This window comes from Lotus japonicus, chromosome 2 (genome assembly GCF_012489685.1).
Source record: "Lotus japonicus ecotype B-129 chromosome 2, LjGifu_v1.2".
NCBI classification, from domain to species: Eukaryota; Viridiplantae; Streptophyta; class Magnoliopsida; order Fabales; family Fabaceae; genus Lotus; species Lotus japonicus.
This window is the reverse complement of record NC_080042.1, coordinates 2,762,200-2,783,717: the sequence shown is the minus strand read 5'-3', so window position 1 is coordinate 2,783,717 and position 21,518 is coordinate 2,762,200. Positions and strand designations below refer to the sequence as shown.

Genomic DNA, 21,518 nt, shown 5'->3' with positions numbered 1-21,518 from the left:
ATGAAGGTTTCTTGAGCAGCTATAGTGTGTGTCTGTGTGATCCCGAGAGCAAAAGTGGTGACTATGCTAATACATGGAGGTTTTAAACCGTGACACAGGTAGAGGAATTGAAAATCACAGGCAAAGAAAGGGGCTTCTGAGAATTGCAAAGAATAGGAATTGACTTTTTTTTGTGGTATTTCTTTCCATTTTCCTCCCATGAATAAGAAATTTTGTTCCCCCAATTGAATTCGAAGTTTGCTATTTTTTACTTTTTTTCATTTGTGAATGGAGAAAGTTTATATCTTGAGATTGATTTGAACCTATATGTCTTCATTTATTATGATTTAATACACAGGAGAATAGGGTAAAGTTGTTTATTTTTTTATTTAACTATTTTATTTTATTATTTTCTGGGTTCAAATGACACATAAGCATCACCTTTGACAAAAACAAAATTCATGTCAGCAGTCCGTTAGCGTCCGTCAACTATTTTTAACCCAGAGACTACTGTGAAGAAGTTTTGCCACATTTAGGGATCACGGGCGTCATTTTTAAAGTTTAGGGACGAAGTTAAAGTCGGTGGACACATTCAGGGACCAACTTGACTATTTACTCGTTTAATTTGTTTAATTTGGCACATTAACCAGTGGAATGTAAAAAGTGCAACAGCATTTCCAATGGTATGAAAATGGATGAGGTGGTATTAAAATCAACACCCCTGCAAAGGAGCATGTTAGTTCATTGCATCGTCGTTGCCGGAGTCCCAACCCAATGAAGCTCCTCCGTCATCACCGTGGCTCATCCACCGCCACCCTTCTGGCGGAGAAAGCAATCACATACCTAAAACGCCACCCTCAAAACCTCCCCTCACTAACCCCTCACTTCACCCCTGAAGCCGCCTCCCACCTCCTCCTCAGCTCCCACCTCAACCAACCCGCCGCCCTCCTCAACTTCCTTAACTGGGCCCAACCCCACGCTTTCTTCACCCCACATTGCAAATCCCTCGCCCTCCACCTCCTCACCCGCTTCCACCTCTTCAAAACCGCTCAATCCCTCGCCGAAGACCTCGCCGGAACCCTAAACGACACCACCGGCGCCGTCGTCTTCCACCTCCTCAATGACTCCTACCACAAATGCCGCTCCTCCTCCGCCGTCTTCGACCTGGTCATCAAATCCTACTCCCGAATCAACCTCGTTGACAGGGCCCTCCACACCGTCGACCTCGCCCTCCGCCACGGCTTCTCCCCCGGCGTCTTGTCCTACAATTCAATCCTCGACTCGATCCTGAGGCATCGGGCCTCCATCTCGGATGCCGAGCGCGTGTTCCGGGACATGGTCCGGAACGGTGTGTCGCCGAATGTTTATACTTACAATGTCATGATCCGGGGCTTCGCCGCCGCCGGGAAATTGGAATTGGGGTTTGGCCTCATGCGGGAGATGGAGGCGAAAGGGTGTTCGCCCAATGTGGTTACGTATAATACGCTGATCGCGGCGAGTTGCAAGGAGAAGAAGGTGGGGGAAGCGTTTGGGTTGTTGAGAGCAATGGCGGAGAAGGGTGTGGAGCCGAATTTGCGTTCGTTCAATGCGGTTATTAACGGATTTTGCGCGGAAGGGAAAATGAGAGAGGCTCATGAGGTGGTTGAGGAGATGAATAGGAAGGGTTTGGCTCCTGATTGTGTCACTTACAACACGCTTGTGAATGGGTTCTGTAAAGAAGGGAATTTCCACCAGGGGCTTGTGCTTCTTCATGAGATGGCTGGTAAGGGGTTATCTCCCAATGTTGTTACTTACACCACATTGATAAGTGGCATGTGTAAGGTTAAGAATCTGAATCGTGCTGTGGAGCTTTTGTTTCAGATGCGCGTGAGGGGGCTGAGTCCCAATGAGAGGACTTACACGACTTTGATTGATGGATTCTGCCAGCAGGGGTTGATGAATGAGGCTTATAAGGTTTTGAGTGAGATGATTGTTAATGGGTTTTCGCCCTCGGTTGTTACTTACAACGCGCTTGTTCATGGGTATTGCTTTTTGGGGAGGGTTGAGGAGGCTGTGGGGATTTTGAGGGGCATGGTTGAGAGGGGTTTGTGCCCCGATGTTGTTAGTTATAGCACTGTTATATCCGGGTTTTGCCGAAACCGGGAGCTAGGGAAGGCCTTTGAAATGAAGGTGGAGATGGTTGAAAAGGGCATCTTGCCTGATGCTGTCACGTATTCGTCGCTTATACAAGGCCTTTGCCAGGAGCGAAAACTGCCAGAAGCTTTTGATCTCTTCCGAGAGATGTTGCGCGGGGGCCTGTCGCCGGATGAGGTTACTTATACTAGCTTGATGAATGCATATTGTGCTGAAGGTGAGTTGAGTAAGGCTCTTCATTTGCATGATGAAATGATACAGAAGGGCTTTTTGCCTGATATAGTTACCTATAGTGTGCTTATTAATGGACTTAATAAGAAAGCTAGGACAAGAGAAGCTAAGAAGCTTCTTCTGAAGTTGTTTTATGACGAGTCTATACCCACTGATGTAACATATGATACTCTGATAGAGAACTGCAGTAATAATGAGTTTAAGAGTGTGGTAGGGCTTGTCAAAGGTTTCTGTATGAAGGGTTTAATGAATGAAGCAGGCAGAGTTTTTAGCACAATGCTTCAAAGGGATTATAAGCCTGATGGAACAGTTTATAATTTAATGATTCATGGACATTGTAGATGTGGTAATGTTCGCAAGGCATACAATATGTACATGGAGATGGTGCATTGTGGTTTTGTTTCTCATATGGTGACTGTAATTGCTCTTATTAAAGCTTTATCTAGTGAAGGAATGAACGATGAGCTAAGTTGCGTAATTCAAAACATATTGATGAGCTGTACTCTTAATGATTCTGAGCTACCTAAAGCACTTGTTGAAATTAACTTCAAAGAAGGTAACATGGATACTGTTTTGAATGTGCTAACTGAAATGGCCAAGGATGGCCTGTTACCTGATGGTGGAAAGCATTCATATGCTTCAGCAAGTGCCTAATATCTCTTGTTTTTCCTGTTGAACTCTGTTACCATAAACATTGAGCTGACTCTTCCAGCTTACATCTAGCATGCTTTGGCTTGGAGACTTACAATGTGGAAAGTTCTCCCTGGCTAGGAAAGCAGTTTATCACTTTTTTTACCTGGAACTCTATAACTATCAAATATCTCCTTCTTGATCAGGTTAATAATCTCCCTTATCTATCTTCTCTCCTTTAGAAATCTGTAACACGAAATTTACTTGTGAGGTTCTTGTCAATGTGTAGTTTTTTTTTTTACTTTATGCTATTGATTTTATTTTATTACACTAACAATAGGGATGCAGTGGAAAAGTTATTTCTGTCTTAGTCACACGTAACATGTCAGAAGGATTGATAATTAAATTTGACATGTCATTCTGATGAACCAAATGTGACCTTTGAATTTTTTTAAATTGTCAAGTATGAAGTAACTTGCTTGCAATAATAAGTTAGACATTGTTTTCTTTGTGGTTTTTAAATCACAAGGTCTTCTTATAGTTGTGATACTGGATAATTCATAATTTACTTTCAGGTTGTTGGGAATCATGTTTTATGATTTTATGATTTCAATAAATTTTGAATGAGTGTTTCTGAAATTGAGAAAGTATTATCTGACATGAGCTGCCATTTATTATTGCACATGAATGATAAAATTTGAATCGTACCATGCTTGCAATGCTACAGATTACAGATATCTGATACTTCACATTGTTTGCCTTCTGACTTTTTTTTTGATTAATAACCCATAGGAAGGGGGGTAAGACCAAGGCAGAGAGCGATGGATTTTATGGTTCTCAGCAGGTTGTGTTAAAGGTCACCCTGAAAAGCTAAGGTTAATCCTGCCCCCCACTCCCCTTGTTTTTTCTATTGTTCACTTCCTTTTATATCTTACATGCATCAATTATTTTGTGCAGACAATAGGGCATTTGATTGCAAGTTCAAGGGAAAGCCTGGATGTCAGATCAGGTTTTGCATCTAAAGATAGAACTATTTATTTATGATGCTTATATGACTTCTATACCATGGGGTTAGTATCCCCAATTCATATTCTGTTGGCCATAAATTCAGCTAAAGATTTTATCATAATAATTTACCTAATACATAAGGACTATCAGATGCCTTTGGTTTTTTATTTTTATTCTGTTTAGTGTTTAGTGATAAGGTAGGAATGAAAGATATTACAGACTTCTATTTTGGAGAGCAAGTGTGCTATTATGCTATTATCTATTATCTATATACACTAAATTCAAATCAGAGATGGAATGGTAAGAAGATTGAAACAATGCTATCATTTTCACTATTTTTAATGCCCGAGAACACTGAAATTGCACTAGAAGATGAAATGTGGGTGGTTAAAATGTTGCAAGCTTTGACTGGACATAGCAATCTGGTACAAACTCTATGATGCCTTGCAGATTTTGTCACATAGAAAGTAGTAGTGCGATAGCCATTCTAGTGACGTTTCATTTTCCTGATTATTTTAATATGGCTGCTAATAATCTCCCTTGTTTATTAGGCTCTAACATATCATCTTGAAATTATGGGAAAGGGTAGAAAAGAGAGGAGAGATAGTATCATTAACGTTTTTAGAATTGAGAAATGGTCTGGGACTAACTTAACCCTGTATTTCTTAACTAATGTGATTATTTAGATGTGTTATAAAACGTTATACATTTATTTATGCTTTTTTATAAAAATATTCCGGGTCAGGTACTAGTTTTATACTACTGGTACAAGATCAGTCTGATTAGACTTGTAAAGATGATTCGAATGTGGCAATGGCAATGAGGGTTGGGTAGGAGTGATCACAAGTTCTTTTACAAGATCAGTCTGATTAGACTTGTAAAAATAATTAGAATGTGAATCTGACTAACCTGACCGAATCCAAACAAAACAAATGTGCGTTGGTTTAAGTAGTCGAGATAAATCAGGTCAAGGATATTGTAACCCGACCATTATCTGGTCGATTATTTATCAGGTCACTCAACTCAGAGCCAGATCGAATCCAATCTGATTAAACTTTTTATAATTTTTCCCCTTTTCACTTTTCATTTTCAATTTATATTAATACTTGGAAAAAATTTAAAGATATGTAAATATATATAGAATCTAAAGGTCTCCCTATTTTATTTTATTTCTTTGATATTTCTAAAATTAATAAAAACCTCGTCAAATATATGCATCCCCTAACCAGAACTAACATGATTTTGTTCAAGTAGGTTTGGGTTGGGTTAGTGAAATTATTTTGCAAAATACATAGGTGTTGCCCAATTGGTTTTGGGCTTTGTTCTTGTTGCTGGCGCTTTGCTGATCTGTCTTAACTTAGGGGCGAAGATTAACCTGCCATATATAAGAACTAGTCTGATCACATTTGTAGACAACGTGGACCTTAACACATCTCTTTCATGCCCAGGATTGAGATCTGGAGTCTGAAGTTTGCAGAACTGGATATATGTGGGTGACCGAATAACGGATCTTAGATTGACCTGATACCATTTTAGAATTCAGGTATGGACCTAACTCTCATAAAAGTGTAAAAGCTAGTTTTGGGGGTGAGCATATCCCTACCATTTATGAAGAAGACTTTGCCATATCTCTAGTTAATATAGGACCTTAATAGTAAGTCATTTAGAAATATCATTACAAATCCTTGTTGTCTCTTCTGGCATGCAATGACCTTAGAATGACGAAAGCTCTATTCAAGGCCAGTGCTTGTTGTAAACCTTGGTTAAGGTTTTATCACTAGAGGTTTATATGACTTACTCACGGATTGCCTGTTGGAATGAAACTTTAGACATTTTTGTGACATTTTAGTAATGATTACATTTTAAACATAGGACTAATTTAATGATTTAACCCTTCTAGAAACTTGTTTCTGACACTTATACATTCTTAACCTTATTGGAAACTAGTTTCCATAATGATACATTCAAATACTTACTAGAAATTAGTTTCCGAAACTACCTTAAAAAGAAGTTCAAAAATAGATTATCGAATTTTTTATTTTCAGGATTTAAAAATTTCTAGAAATTTGTTTTCTATAACGAAGGTTAACCTTGGTCGCAGATGGTTGCTCGAAGAGATGAACAGACGAAGAAAATGGTTGCTTAAACTCAACAAAGAATATGGCTACACAAGATGAAGAATAGGAAGATATGAGTAGGTGGATGGTTGCTCAAATGTAGAAGATGAAGAGATGAGTAGGGGATGATTGCTCAAATATTGAAGAGATGATGAAACAACATATATGAGTTTCATGGAGAAGAAGAGTGTGTATGTGATGAGGGTAGGACTGTCAAAGAAGGGAGGGTTTAAGTCCATCCTTCAATAAAAATAAAAGTCGGACACATCTGCCCTAGTTTGTTAAGGAGGCTACTCTTCCAATCTGCCAAGAAAATTGAGTAGATTTCCTTGCAAAATGGAATGGACCCTCTCTTGCTAGCAGATGTTTTAGGAGTTCTCTTCGAGCAACCCTAGTTACTTCTGTTTGTTAGCCCACTAGGGTCTTTAGTTTTTCTCTGAAAATTGCATCGAAAATTAGGGAAAAATAATAACCCATAGGTTATATAACTTATAAGCTTAATTCTATTTGGTAAAGAAATTTGTTTTGGTCATAAAGGCTTGTACGTTTGTAAGAAAAAAAAACTCTAAATTAACTCAAATAACTAGTCAAAACCACACTTTTATATCTCTTTCATAATTACTCTGGCAACCCTTACATGAGGTAAACAATTTCTTACCTTCTATTGAAGGCAAAAGAGCGTCTTAAGAAGGAAAGAAAATCCTTTTCATGTTAGCATTTGCACCCACTTATCCATATTTATACATTAAATAAGTTTGAGTTTTGTTTTTAAATTTAATGAAGTTATCTCATATTGTCATTTTACTACCAACCGCGTAGATCAACTGTTTTAAATACTTGGTAGTGAGAGTTTTACCATCCATAGAAAATAATTATGGTTTTTAAAAAACAAAAAAAAAAAATTTTTCTTAATTCTTATATTGTTTTTTCCTACTATTTACCCTCATTTTTTTTATTACCTTTTTTTTATCACACGTAATCTATCACAACTTGTATTTCATCTTTTTCTTTTCTACTCTTTTCCCCACCTTATGCACCATAAACAAATATTAATATTTTATTCACACCTCATTTTCTCATCCATTTAGAGTGAAAAAGAAATGAAAAAAGTTTTAATTTGTTCACACCTCTGTTTATTTTCCATCACATTTTTACTCATTTTTTCTATATATCTTTTTTCCCCTATCTCATAACCTATCATATTTATCATTTCTTTCATTTCCCTATCATATTTATAAAAAGCCTCCAAAATCTCTAACACCCTTATTTAGTTGTTTTATTAAATTCCTTCAAATTTAAGGGTTGGACATTGTTATTGGTGTCACCCCCGCATCTAATTATATCTCCCTTAAAGTTGTGAAAATACGCTTAATGAAAAAATACCCACCTCAATTTTCCACCACCAACACTCACTACTTGCCATCCTCCCTCCTCCTTTCTTATTCTACCATCACTCACATCATCCATATCCATACCCATCTCCATACATTTCTCTATCGCTCTACGTTTCTCACCGTCGCTTTGGTCGACGTCGCCCAGCTCGCTCCGTCGAGGTTGCCATTCCACTCGCAGGAAAGCTCATCATAATTTACCATATGCCTCTTTTGCAATTAGACAGACTTTAAAGTGAATCTTTTAGATTTTACAAAGGCTTAATTGCAACTTTGGTCCCTAACGTTTACCAATTCCACGATTTTAGTCCTCCACCTAATTTAATTACACTGATGGTCCCTGACTTTGCTGTCTGTCTACAACGTTGGTCCTGTCGTTTATTTGTTAACAGATGAGGCTTACGTGGATGTCCAATTAGAGAGAGAAAGAAGGACTGAAGAGAGAGGGAAGCACGTGAGACCTGCAACGGTCATATTCTACCCTCTTCCTCCTTAAAAAACAGAGCACCGTGAGGAAGATGTTTCGAAGCGCTTGATATTGAGCGAAAAGGGAAGATATAAAGAATGAACGAGTCCCTTGAGGCGAGAAAGAAGGTTAAATCAGTTGCTGGTCTCTTTCTCTCTCCAATTCGACTTCCACATGAGCTAAGTGACCATCCACGTAAACCTACTCCGTTAACAAATAAACGGTAGGACCAATGTTGCAGACGACCAGCAAAATCAGGGACCATCCGTGTAATTAAATTGGGTGGGGGACTAAAATCGTGAAATTGGTAAATGTCAGGGACCAAAGTTGCAATTAAGCCTTTTACAAATTTAAAGGTGATATGAATAAATGACGGGTAACACCAATAACATTTGTCCTCCCCTCCTCTAGTCGTCCCCTCCTCTTCAGCTGAAAAGTCTTCCCCTTTCCTACTGTTAACAACACTTAAAACTCACAGACCCACATGAAAAAAAGTGGGTGTGACTCTATAATAATTGAAGCAGAGGAGAAAGATCCAGGAATTATGATTTCTTCACACCTCATTTTGAGGTGGAAGGAGGTGGAGGAGGAGAGAGATAGGAAGAAAAGAAAAAGTATGAGAGAGAAAGTATGAGATGTGATAGATGATAAGAGGAGAGAGGTAGAAACAAAAATAGGTGAAAATGAAGTGTTTAAAAGATGAGGTGTGTATATATCATTACTCAAAGATCCAGGCATCCAGCGACACACGCTGATGAAACTTATGGACTTCCAAGTCGTCTGGCTTGACTTGGTTCAGGTTGACTTGTTGATTGGAATTTGGAAGCATGCATGTTAGAAGTCCCACATTGGCTAGAGATAGAGCATAGATAGCATTTATAAGGGTTGTGCAAACCTCAACTCTTGAGCTAGCTTTTGTGGTTGAGTATAGGCATCCCAATTTCTAATATGGTATCAGAGCCTATCCTAGATCCATTTGTTATTTGTTGTGGAGACTTCCCATATTTGGGGCACCCGTCGTTGTTGTTCCCACGTTCCAGGTTGTTCAGTCCTGGACGTGAGGGGGTGTGTTAGAAGTCCCACATTGACTAGCGATAGAGCATAGATTGCCTTTATAAGGATTGTACAAACCTCAACTCTTAAGCTAGCTTTTGTGGTTGAGTATAGGCCTCCTAATTTCTAATAATGCATTTACTTGTCACTTATTTATGGTACTGTGATCTTCATACCATTGAACTCAATTCCTCCCATACCTTTCAAATTTCAATCCATGTCTTCCTCAACTGCTTCATGGGAGTTGGGTTTGGCACCCCACCTATGGGGCTTGACACCCCACTTTATCAAATACGGAATTTAAAGTTCCGTATTCTCCATATTGAATACAGAACTTAAAATTCCGTACTGTATTTAAGCATGCGTGTCACATTTTCAACCACTCATTATATACTAAAACAGATACGGAATTTTATTTTCCGTATTGATACGAAAATTTAAATTCCGTATCTATTTTAGTGGGGTGCAAAGCCTAAGGGGTGGGGCTCCAAACCCAACTCCCCTGCTTCATCATAGACGACGACCAACATCGAAAATTCCAAAACGATGGGCCGAGTTTTCATAAGCTTCACTTTGGAGGACGTTGGGGTGGAGCCTTTCGTTTCCATTCTCCACAATCACCTAACATCGTCCGGAATCCCAACCTGCTTCGACAACAAAGACGCGATTCGGAGTGTGAATTGGAATTCGCTGCGGCGAGAAATCGAATGGTCAAGGGTTTCCGTCGTTGTTTTCGCCGAGTACTACGGTGGTTCTAGGGAGTGTCTGGAGGTGCTGGAAAAGATCATGGAGTGCCACAGAGCCACGGGTCAAGTGGTTTTCCCCGTATTCTTTGGTGTTGATTTGTGGGATGTGCGCATGCAAAAAGGGAGGTTTGGAGAAGAGTTTCAACGAATGCTCAAGAAAACATCGGTGGATGAAGACACCGTTCTGACTTGGAGAAGGGCCCTGTTTGAAGTTGCTTCCTTTCACCGTTGCTTCCCGTTCCTGATCCTAATTCTCAGCCTTTGTTGTTACACATGAATCTGTCCCTGCATATGTTTGAGATCTCTCACTTTGTAACAGGAATCAAATTGAGTCATTGTTAATCAAATTAAGTCTTATGCATACGTGTCATCAATTTTGACCTGTCAACCATCTATGTAGCAAGTCTAGTCAGTTGAGGTGACCACGCAGACATTTTTTTAATCAGTTTTAGTCCCTTAAAATTATTTTAATCACATCTAATCCTCCATGCCCCTTTCAAAAAAAAAAAACTTTCATCTTCTTCCTCTTTTACCTTCATTCTCTTCTCCCATCTTCTACCTTAAATTTTACCTAGATCAAAACCCTCAAATAAAAAAACTCACTAACGTTTTGATTAAAAAAAATGCTGAAATCAATAGACAAAAATTCAGAAATCTGTAAAGTGATGAATCAGATTGTAGGGTTTAAATGTTCTTTCGATTCCTAAATCACTAACTTTAACATATAGATATTCATGAAAGGGATTACTTTAACATATTAATATTCATGAAAGGGATTAATATTTGGTGTTAGTCTCACGTCAATTTTGATGAATTTAAAGAAGGAAGAACAAGATGAAGGTGAAAGAGGAAAAAGATTAATTTTTTTAAGGGAAGATAAAGGATTATGTGTGATTAAAATATTTTTATGGACTAAACCTGATAAGAAAAAGTCCACGTGTCACCTCAGCTGACCAGGCTCGCTAAGTGGACGGTTGATTGGTCCAAATTGATGACACGTTTGATTACAAATTTTCTCAAAGATAACATTTAAAAGAATTTTTTTTCCAAGGACCCAATTTGATTTCTCTTACACAGTCAGAGACCTCAAACATATTTAAGCCTTAAAAAGTGTTCTCCCCAAAACTTTAGGGTTAGATATTGTGACAAACACACAACTTAGCTCCCATGATTAGAGTTACAATGAAAATGCATGAGGTTTGTTGTCTTTAGGCTTTGTAGGGTTAATATTACCTTTTGGACTTTATGTTTTAGAGTTATGTTATGTGGTATATTAGTCAATTAATAGCATACTGATTGATTATAGATATGAGGGTTACAGACGACTATTTAATCCCGTGTTTCACACACCTCTGGTTCGCTCATGCTGAACATCTTTTAGGGTTGGGCTACCCAATTAATGGAGTCTCCTGTGAAGGTCAACATTTAGGCTGGGCTACTACCGACAATAGCTCGGTAGACACACAACCCTCCAATCCCTTAAACCTACGCTTATTGGCTTTTAGCGGGTAACCCATTTGTGTTTGATGTGTTTGGTAAGCTTAATAGTGTGGACGGGAAAATATACAATATAAAGGGGTTTTGGTTTTAAAAGAGGGGATTGACGATTCAACTCTTTCCTTGATTTCCTCTCTTTGTTCGCCAACTTCTTGATTATTGAGATCTTTTGAAGATTTTGCTATCAGCGGATTTCTTCATCGCTTCTTCTTGTCGGTAAGTTTTCTTTTCCGTTTCTTCTATGTTATAATGAATTGTTTAGGGTTTCTAATCTTCCCAATATTGCTCAGGAATCTTCGGATTCCAATTTCTTGAGAGGCTCTTGTTCGTCGTTAACCTCTTCTTTGAGCGATGAAATCTTTCCCTTTGTCCCCGCGCGTAAGTGTTTAGAATATAATTCAAATATCTGTTTTGTAAGTTAGAGGTATAAGATTAAATATTAGAGATATCAGATTAGATAATTAGTCAAGGTTATTTAACTTACAAGTTAAGTAGGTTTAGATTAGTTTGTTAGTGGTATTCTATAAAGGACATGTGTTGTGATATAAACCCTAAGAGCTAAACATATGAGTAAAAGACTTAGAGTGTTATTTCAGTAGGTAAAAGATGATCTCATAGAAGGGCGGAGGTCTTCCTTTTATAGCAGGTCGACCTCCAAACCCTAATTGACATATTCATTACAGTGGACCAATCATGCCCGACAATGGAGCGTAATCATTATAATGTCGGTTGACTGCGGTCCAATCCCGTCCATCATGGACACACTTTATCACATGGTCGTCTGACTTGGTGCTAGGCTGTGTTGGTCAGCAGGAGTCATGAACTTTGACCAAGCGCGTGATTAGCGGTGGGTTTGCTTCCTCATTTGTGGTTGAATGTCTTCGTAGTTAAGTGAGCTTTTACATTAGTCTTCTAGCATGTAGGCCCAGACTTCACCTGTCCAACCAAATCTTCAAAGGATAGCCTAGCCTTCCGGTAGGGACCTGACCATCCAGTCCAAATTCTATGACGGCACAACATGTTTTGTAATCTTTTAGATATTAAATAATAATAATACAACTTCCCTATCCTCTCCCTCTCTTAATCGCTCTCTCTATTCTCTGAATTTCCAATAGTAAGGTGGACTCTAATCTCCATCATTGTAGTTATTAACAAAAATATAGCTTGATAGTTGAGAGTGTTCAAGGGGAAATCACCTCTTCCATTCTGGAGGGTTATTCATCTATCGCGAGAAGGGATGAGAACTTCATGTCGGTGTATGAACCTGCATAGAGTGTGGCTAATTTTAGCAGGTCGTATAGTTTAAGTAGCGAGGATGAAAGCGTAGTTATCGCGATTCCTCGCACCATACCTTGTTATCCAAACTGGGGGTCCGTGATGAGAGTTTTTTTTTACTATTCTAACTTTTGAATTCCTCAAAACTCAATTGTAGTATAGCTAAGGTTTTTAATCGCCCACAGGGAATTGAAAACACAACGCCGCTCTTTAACAAAATTACTTAAGCAATGGATTCCAAGATTGTTTGAGTGTTGTTTTGATTACCGATCAATAACAAATGAAAAATTAAAACAAGCAAGAGTAAAAATGAATTTAAAACAGATTGAGAAAACTATTGAGATTAGGGTTCACACATCAACTCTCATGTATTCTATAGTTCAACACATATGACCTATTATATGATCCAAACCTGCAAACAGATTGGCATACATCAACCGCACCAACCCGACTTCACGTCCTTTTATTTCCTGCAGGTTTAGCAATTCTTGTCATGTTCTTGGTTTTCCGAAGAGATTAAAGAAGATGATGTTTCTTGCTCCTTTCTTTGCTTAGCTAACTGTTTCCTCTTCTTTGTCTTGTTGTTTCTCCTAACTGTAGCTTCGATCTCGGAATCGAACAATAGTTGATGAGCTGAAGTTTTACCTCACATACACAAAGTGAGAATACAACCTAGCCAAGAAAGTCCGTAGACAAGATAATCACAGATAAGAAAACTATATACTATATTCACAATTTCTCTAGTTAACCAACTAAAGCAATGTTTTTGTATTTCGATTGTAGTATAGTAAAGGGTTTTTATCGTCTACAGGGAATTGAAAACACAACGTCGTACTTTAGAAAAATTACTTAAACAATGGATTCCAAGATTGTTTGTTATTTTGATGATTGATCAATAACTCATGAAAAAGTAAAACAAGCAAGAATAAAACAGAATTTAAAACAAATTGAGAAACCTGTTAGGGTTCACACATCAACTCTCGTGTATCCTATAGTTCAACACATAGGACCTATTCTATTCTTGATTTCATCACACCAGTTCTTATTTACTCATTAATTTCTTACATGAGTAGATAAACGGTTCACTTTCCTAATTGTCGATGTCTCGCATAACTAACAAAGCAAAACGTAATAGGTTCAGATGTTCAACGACTAACAAACCTAACTCTATGTCTATAAATTAGAATTATTAGATAATACAACTTAAATCCAATTCAAATATGTAGTTTTCAATCACACATCAAATCTCAAATCAAGTTTTAGTTGATCAAGCTAAAATAAGCATTAAGAACAAGATCATATCATTGGAATCAAGAGATAAAATAGATCCATATATGTAAGTACTAAGATGAATACATTAAAGCGAAGTATTACCCTCAATCCCACCAAAGAAAAGCTTAGTTATCCATTGACATAGATGCTAGATAGTGTCAAGAATAATTGGCTTGATGCCTTCTCTGATTCTATTCTCTTCTATATATAATACAATTACATTTACAAGCAATAATGACTAATTAACCCTAATTCCTAATTTGCACAACCTAAATTAGGAAGTCTAATTCTGTACATTCAAATAGGAATATTCTTGATTCTATTTCCTAATTTCTCAAACATAAAATAGGAAACAATCATTAATTGCAGATATCCTCATTGACATCCCCCCTCAAATTGATGCGGTTTGTCAAGAAGCATCAATTTTCTAAGAAGAAACTGGTGACGGGCACGAGGAACCGCTTTAGTGAAGATATCTGCAAGCTGAAGCTGCGAGGAGACATGAGGAAGAGAGATAACATGATCATCAAGAGCCTCACGAATGGAGTGACAATCCACTTCAATATGCTTAGTGCGCTCATGAAAAACTGGATTAGTAGCAATCTGAATAGCGCTTGTGTTGTCAGCATGGAGAGGCGTAGCATTGATTTGAGGGAATCCGAGTTCAGCCAATAAACCACGAAGCCAAGTTATTTCAGAGCAAGCAGTGGACATAGCTCGATATTCAGACTCAGTGGATGACTTGGAAACGCGGGCTTGCTTTTTGCTCTTCCAAGAAATTAAGGCCGGACCAAGGAACATGCACCAACCGGACACCGACCTTTGTGTATCAGCACAACCTGCCCAATCAGCATCACTATAGGCAAGCAAAGTAAGAGATGTACTGGCCGGAAAAAATAATCCTTGATAAGAAGTTCCTTTCAAATAGCGAATGATGCGACGAACAGCAGCCAAGTGAAGATGACGAGGAGTGTGCATGAATTGACTAACTTGTTGTACTACAAAGGAAATATCTGGACGTGTAATAGTCAAATAGTTAAGACTTCCCACCAATTGACGATACAATAAAGGATCAGGCAAAAGTTCACCCTCATCACGATGATATTTGACATTAACTTCAAGAGGAGTATCCACAGGGACAGCAGATTGAAGACCAGCCAAAGAAACTAAGTCCTCAGTATACTTGTGCTGATTGAGAAAAATACCTTTGGAGTCAGAATGAACCTCAAGCCCCAAGAAATAGTGAAGATACCCAAGATCCTTCATGTGAAAGGAAGCTTGAAGCTGCTGTTTAAGTAGTTGTATGGACGCTTGATCAGAGCCAGTAATGATCATGTCATCAACATAAATGAGAAGAAGAACAATACCAGCGGACGTGTGATGAATGAATAAGGAGGAATCATATTGGCTCTGAGAAAAAGAGAATCCAAGAAGGGTAGACCGAAATTTCTCAAACCATGCCCGAGGAGCCTGCCGCAAGCCATATAAAGAACGCTTGAGTTTGCACACGCCTTTAGAGGAAGAAAACAAGCCTGGAGGAGGTTTCATAAAAATATCTTCTGCTAAATCACCATGAAGAAATGCATTCTTCACATCCATTTGATATAGGGACCAACCTTTAGAGGCAGCAATAGAAAGGATTGTGCGGACAGTGGTCATCTTTGCCACAGGTGCAAAGGTCTCATCATAATCCACCCCGTATTCTTGTTTGTTACCCAAAGCAACCAACCGGGCCTTATAACGATTGAGATAACCATCAGAATTTAACTTCACAGAGTACACCCATTTGCAACCAATGGGTTTAACACCAAGAGGGCAAGGGACTATGTCCCAAGTGAAATTCTCCTGAAGTGCTTGTAGCTCATCTTGCACGGCCTTTACCCAACGCATGTCCTTAACAGCCTGCGAATAACATGTGGGAATAGGGATACTAGATAAAGTAGCAGTAAGAGAAGTAGGCTCCCATCCATACCTATCAGGTGTTCGATGCAGGCGAGTGGATCGACGCAGTGTAACTGGTGCTGGTTCAGGCGGAGGATCAGCATCGGGAGGGGGCAAAGTAGGAGGTCGTCTAGTATACACCTGTCCAGGTTTAAAACGTTCTATAGGACGAGGAACATCAGCAAAGGTATGAAGAGGAACAAAACTGTTAGAATCAGAAGGAAAACATGGAAAATAATATTGATAATCAAAGAAAACCACATTTCTAGAAATGCGCATGCGTTGAGCAATGACATCATAACACAAAAATCCCTTTTGATTAGGAGAATAACCCATAAAGGCACATTGCACAGATTGCGCGCCGAGTTTATGACGCTCTAGAGGTGGCAAGTGAACAAAGCAGACACACCCAAACGTGTGAAGGTCATCATAACTTGGCTGTGTGTTATAGAGACGAAAGAAAGGAGAATCAAAAGCCAAAACCTGAGATGGGAGGCGGTTGATCAAGTATACAGCCGCAGACAAAGCTTCAACCCAGAATTGAGAAGGAACAGAGGCTTGAAGCAGTAATGTTCGGGTAACATCAAGCAAGTGCCGATTTTTGCGTTCTGCAACGCCATTTTGCTGCGGCGTATATGGACAAGAACGTTGTGAAAGAATCCCCTTCTGCCGCAAGTACTCTTGAAAGTTGTGAGAAATATATTCCCCACCAGAATCAGTACGCAAAACCTTGATACCTGTGTCAAACTGAGTCTCTATATATGCCAAAAACTGTTTAAACATACAAAAGACATCAGATTTAGAGCGGAGAAAATAGATCCATGTAAACCGGCTATAGTCATCAATAAAGGTTACAAAGTATTTATACTTTGCATGAGACAAGACCGGTGACATACCCCAAACATCACTATGAATAAGATCAAAACATTTATTGGCACAATGAGCTATAGAGGGAAAGGGAAGAGTCTTGCTTTTAGCAAGTTTGCACACAGAACAATCAAATGCAGAATTAGGAATAACAATTTTATTACTCAACAATCCAGATTTCAATAAATGAGCTAAAACAACTGAGTTTGGGTGACCCAATTTTCTATGCCAGTCCTCATACTTATTTGGGACACCATTACAAGCAAAAGACAAAATATTCGACAGAGAAAACTGGAGAGGAAATAGTCTGCCCACTTTAGGCCCCCTCGCGATCACTTTCCCCGACGCCTGATCCTGCACAGAACAACCATCACGAGAGAAATTAACATTACAATTGTTATCGACCAATTGTCCAACGGAAATCAAATTGGAAACAAGCCCTGGGGAAACAAACACATCTCGAAAGGAGGAATTGATGTCTCCAACAACAGAAATAGAAAGAGTATTACCATCAGCAATTTGGATATTTTGGGTGCCATGATAAGTGTGAACATTGTGCAATTTTTCAAGGGAACCAGTCATGTGGTTAAAGGCCCCAGAATCAACAAACCAAGGTTGAGATGTAGGTTTGGACTTACCTTGAAGGCCCAAGGCAGAAAGAGCTGCGAGTACCATTTGTTGTACGGCCTCGGGAGTCAAGGAAGCAGCACTAGAAGTTGTAGGAGCAGAAGTCTGGTCCAGAGAAGTTGTAGTGGCGTGTAAGGCATGCAACGGCTTCCGCGGGGGTCAAGTTGGGCAATCTGCGAGGATGTGACCCTGTTGCTTACAATAGTTGCAAAATTTCTTACTGCAATTCCGAGCAAGATGACCAAATTGCTTGCAAGAAAAGCATTGAACTTGGCGCATATCACGACCTTTGCCTTTACTTTGGGCAGCGTAGGCAACAGAGACAGGATCAGCAACAAAGTCATCACGGGATAAGGTCAGAAGACGCTGCTCTTCTCGAAGTAATTCTGCAAGACACACGTCCAAGGAAGGGGCTGGATTCCTGTTCAGCAAAGCAGCACGCACAGCTTCAAATTCAGGTCGAAGCTTCATGAGAAATTGGTCCCGTTGGCTAATCTGATAAACTTTTTGGACAGCAGTGAGTGAATCTTTAGAAACATCAGCGTGTAAGATAGCTGAATGATCAGCCCAAAGAGTAAGGAACCCGGAGTAATAGTCCTGGATAGAGAGATTTCCCTGACGATAGTTAGCAATGTCGAGCTCCAACTGGAACCGTTTGGCAACATTGTCCTGATTGTAAATACGCTTCAGATAGTCCCACATATCTTTAGCAGTAGAGAAAGCACGTAAGTTATTGATCATGTGAGGTTCAACAGAAGCCAGAATCCAGGTTATAACTTGGGCGTCCTTTGTTTGCCACGCCGCCAATGTCGTTTTCTCTGCCGGAGCAGTGGACTGAGCTACATGATCGTCCCAAAGGCCTTTCCCTTTCACGAACATTTGGAACTGAAACTCCCAAGCGCCATAATTTTTGCCCGTAAAGCGGACACAGAAGTTTTCAAAAGTCTTTTCGGAAGCCATGAGGAGCAAAGCAAACTGACCAGAAACAAGATAGCACAAAAAAAACAGCAACGTTCCAGAAACAGAACAGCAAGAAAAGAAACAGAGCAGCGAACCAGGAATAAAAGCAACGAACCAGGATGGGCTACAACAGCACAACACGAACCAGAATCAGAGCAACGAACCAGAGAGCCAAGATGAACCACGAAGGAGGCACGATGTTGATACGGATAGGAGAAGCAAGAGCGTGTCGCTCTTAGCACACAAGGAAACGGCACAAGAGAAGTGAGAAGACTCGTGATACCATGTCAAGAATAATTGGCTTGATGCCTTCTCTGATTCTATTCTCTTCTATATATAATACAATTACATTTACAAGCAATAATGACTAATTAACCCTAATTCCTAATTTGCACAACCTAAATTAGGAAGTCTAATTCTGTACATTCAAATAGGAATATTCTTGATTCTATTTCCTAATTTCTCAAACATAAAATAGGAAACAATCATTAATTGCAGATATCCTCATTGACAGATAGCTTACTAAGAGAACTGAGAAGAATTGCCAATTCCGTGCCGTCCTCGGCATGCCTCCAGGTCGATGGAAGCTTTTGGAACCATAGAACTTCTTCTTTCCTTGCTCTCCTTTGAGCTTTTTTCTTTCTGTTTTGCGTGATATATCCCTTTCTTTGACTGATATTCACATTTTATAAGAATCAGATCTGGACAAGTAAGCGCCCCATTCTAGGCGCTTAGCGTGTTTTTGGCATATTCAAGCTCTCCTTTCATACTTTTAAGGTGTTGAGCGGGTTTTTGAGAGGCTAAACAAGTTTTTTCATTTCTAAGCTTCTTGTACAAACATTTTCCTCTCAAATCTTCATCTCTACAACTCAAATTGAGATTGGAATCATGTATAAAACACATTCTATATCAAATTTCACAATTCTACTCATTCAAACCAAAAAAGAGTCAATTTACAAGAATTTTCTCGTAGATACAAAGGATAATTGCCTAAAGATTAATAGAAAACATGGTAAATTTGACCTTATCAGTCCGCTCCCCTCTTTCCTCACTCGAATGTGAGATTTTGAGAATTTTGAACGTCGCTCCCTCCCAACTTCATCCTAATAGTAGACATATGGGTATTGAGCCCACCGTGGCTCCCTTCTTTTCTTTTTTTAATGTGAGTCTTGGGAAGTACATATCTCAGGTTTCTGTTCAGGGTATTAGAACGAAGAGACTGCTAATGCCTTTCTTAGGGTCATAAAAGGAATTTAAAGAAAATTTCTTCAGGATAGGTTGTGTGAAGGACGGCGTGTATCTGTTTTTGGATGGGGAGGGTAATTTGTTGTTCCCTTTGTGCTGGCAACCTTAAGGATGTATGGAAGCAGGATAATGGTGAATATTAAGGATGTATGGAAGCAGGATAATGGTGAATATTATCTACGAAAACAACTTCTTTCTGACATCAATAGTACCACAGACATGACATCAACAGTTCACAACACGGAAATGAAGAAAATATTAGCTCATAAAAGGGTACTTGTAGTACTTGATGATGTGAGTAACACAGACCAACTGATATCATCATTATTTGGAAGTCGTGGAAGTCTTGGTGTTGGGAGTATAATAATGATTACAGCCAGAGAAAAGAAAGTATTTGATCTCTTTGAATGGAACGTTGTATATGAAATGAAGGGAATGGACACAAGTAAGTCACTTGAGCTTTTTAGTTGGCTTACATTTAAGCAATATAGTCCTACCGATGATTTGATTAAACTCTCAATAAAGGCAATTTCTTACTGTGGAGGACTGCCACTAGCTCTCGAAGTGTTGGGCTCGTTGTTACTTGACAGAACAGCATCAGAATGGAAAAGTATACTGAAGCTACTTAAAAGAAGTCGAAGTAATGTGGTGCTAAATATACTAAAACTGAGCTATGATTTTCTTGATGATAATGAGAAAAAAATATTCATTGAAATAGCTTGTTTCTATATGGGAATGGACAGACACAATATAACACAATTATTAAATGGAAGTGGACTTGCTGCAGAAACTGGGATAAGTACACTCATTCAACGAGGCCTTCTAAAAGTTGACCAGTATAACAAGTTTGACATGCATGATTTGGTACAAGAGATGGGAAAAGAATTGAATCATTTAAAGCCAAAGTCCAAATGGATCCATAATGTGTTCCTGAGCTTCCGAGGTCAAGACACTCGCAGATCTTTCACTTCTCATCTGTATGCCACTTTACGAAATGCAGGTATTGAGGTTTATATGGATGACAAACTTAAAAGGGGAGAAAATATCTCATCCTCATTGTTGCAAGAAATTGAAGACTCTAGGGTTTCTATAATCATTTTTTCAGAACACTATGCAAATTCAATATGGTGCCTACAAGAGCTGGAGAAAATCATGGAGTGTCATAGAGCTATTGGTCAAGAAGTTCTACCTGTATTCTACGGTGTGGAACCATCAGAAGTACGCAACCAAATTGGATCTTTTGGAAAAGCACTGGAAGGACTTGTGCAGAGAAGCTCAGCTTCGAGATATATGATTAACAGATGGAAAAGAGCACTCACTGAAGCTGCAAACTTGTCTGGGTGGAATCTAAATAATTACAGGTAATCAATATTTTCTTTCATTTGTAGAAAGAGGCAAACAAAAGTACTCTTTTAAACATGTGAGAATGCATCACCATAGTCCAACTAATATTTAAGATTGTTGTTTTTTTCCACAAATCATGCTGTTAGACAATCAATCAATTTTTCTATTGAGGCCAATTTTATTTTTGATTCAATGTCACCTTATGATAGAGTTTTAAATGAACATAAGAACCAGCTTCAATTGTCTATCGCCACATGAGATGGGTTGTGTATCATTTGTAGTATAAGCAGTACAAATAAGAGCAAAATGACAAAATATAGGGAAGACAAACAATGGTATCTGAAATCATTTAAACATGTTGATTGTTAACGATTAGACTTGAAGGAAATATCTTTACAAATAGCAACATAGGTAGCATCATGTAGTTAAAAGTTCTACAATAGGAATTGATTAATAGGTGCATATGCTCACAAGAAATTCTGATATATTTGCGTAAGGTGAGAAAAGGCTTCATTTTATTAGAAGGACCAACTAAAGGAACTAACGAACAAGGAGAATCTCATACACAACAGGATTCTTAGAAAAAATAAAGGAGTCAGATTCCTCAAAGAATGTAACAAGTTGCATGAGAGAGTAGAGCATTGAGGAAAGGTAAGGAGAGAGATATATCATATATGAGACTATAATGTGAATTGTTTCATGTATTTATATTATACAGATTCAAAACAATAAAAAC

At 38.7% G+C, this 21,518-nt stretch overlaps 1 protein-coding gene across 2 annotated transcripts; it reads left to right on the top strand.

Annotated features, from left to right (window-relative positions):
• Window positions 1–646: 646 nt before the first annotated feature.
• LOC130737406 (pentatricopeptide repeat-containing protein At5g39710) lies at window positions 647–6,764 on the top strand. Of its 2 annotated transcripts, XM_057589165.1 has the most exons (5): window positions 647–3,179; window positions 3,766–3,848; window positions 3,931–3,982; window positions 5,430–5,524; window positions 6,083–6,763. In XM_057589165.1, exon 1 carries the CDS (start codon window positions 754–756, stop codon window positions 2,995–2,997), a length of 2,244 nt encoding a protein of 747 aa, XP_057445148.1. In that variant the 5' UTR covers window positions 647–753; the 3' UTR covers window positions 2,998–3,179; window positions 3,766–3,848; window positions 3,931–3,982; window positions 5,430–5,524; window positions 6,083–6,763. The 2 variants fall into 2 exon arrangements, with proteins under 2 accessions (XP_057445148.1, XP_057445149.1); XM_057589166.1 differs by lacking the exon at window positions 5,430–5,524 and having other exon boundaries at window positions 6,083–6,764.
• The last annotated feature ends 14,754 nt before the right edge of the window (window positions 6,765–21,518 follow it).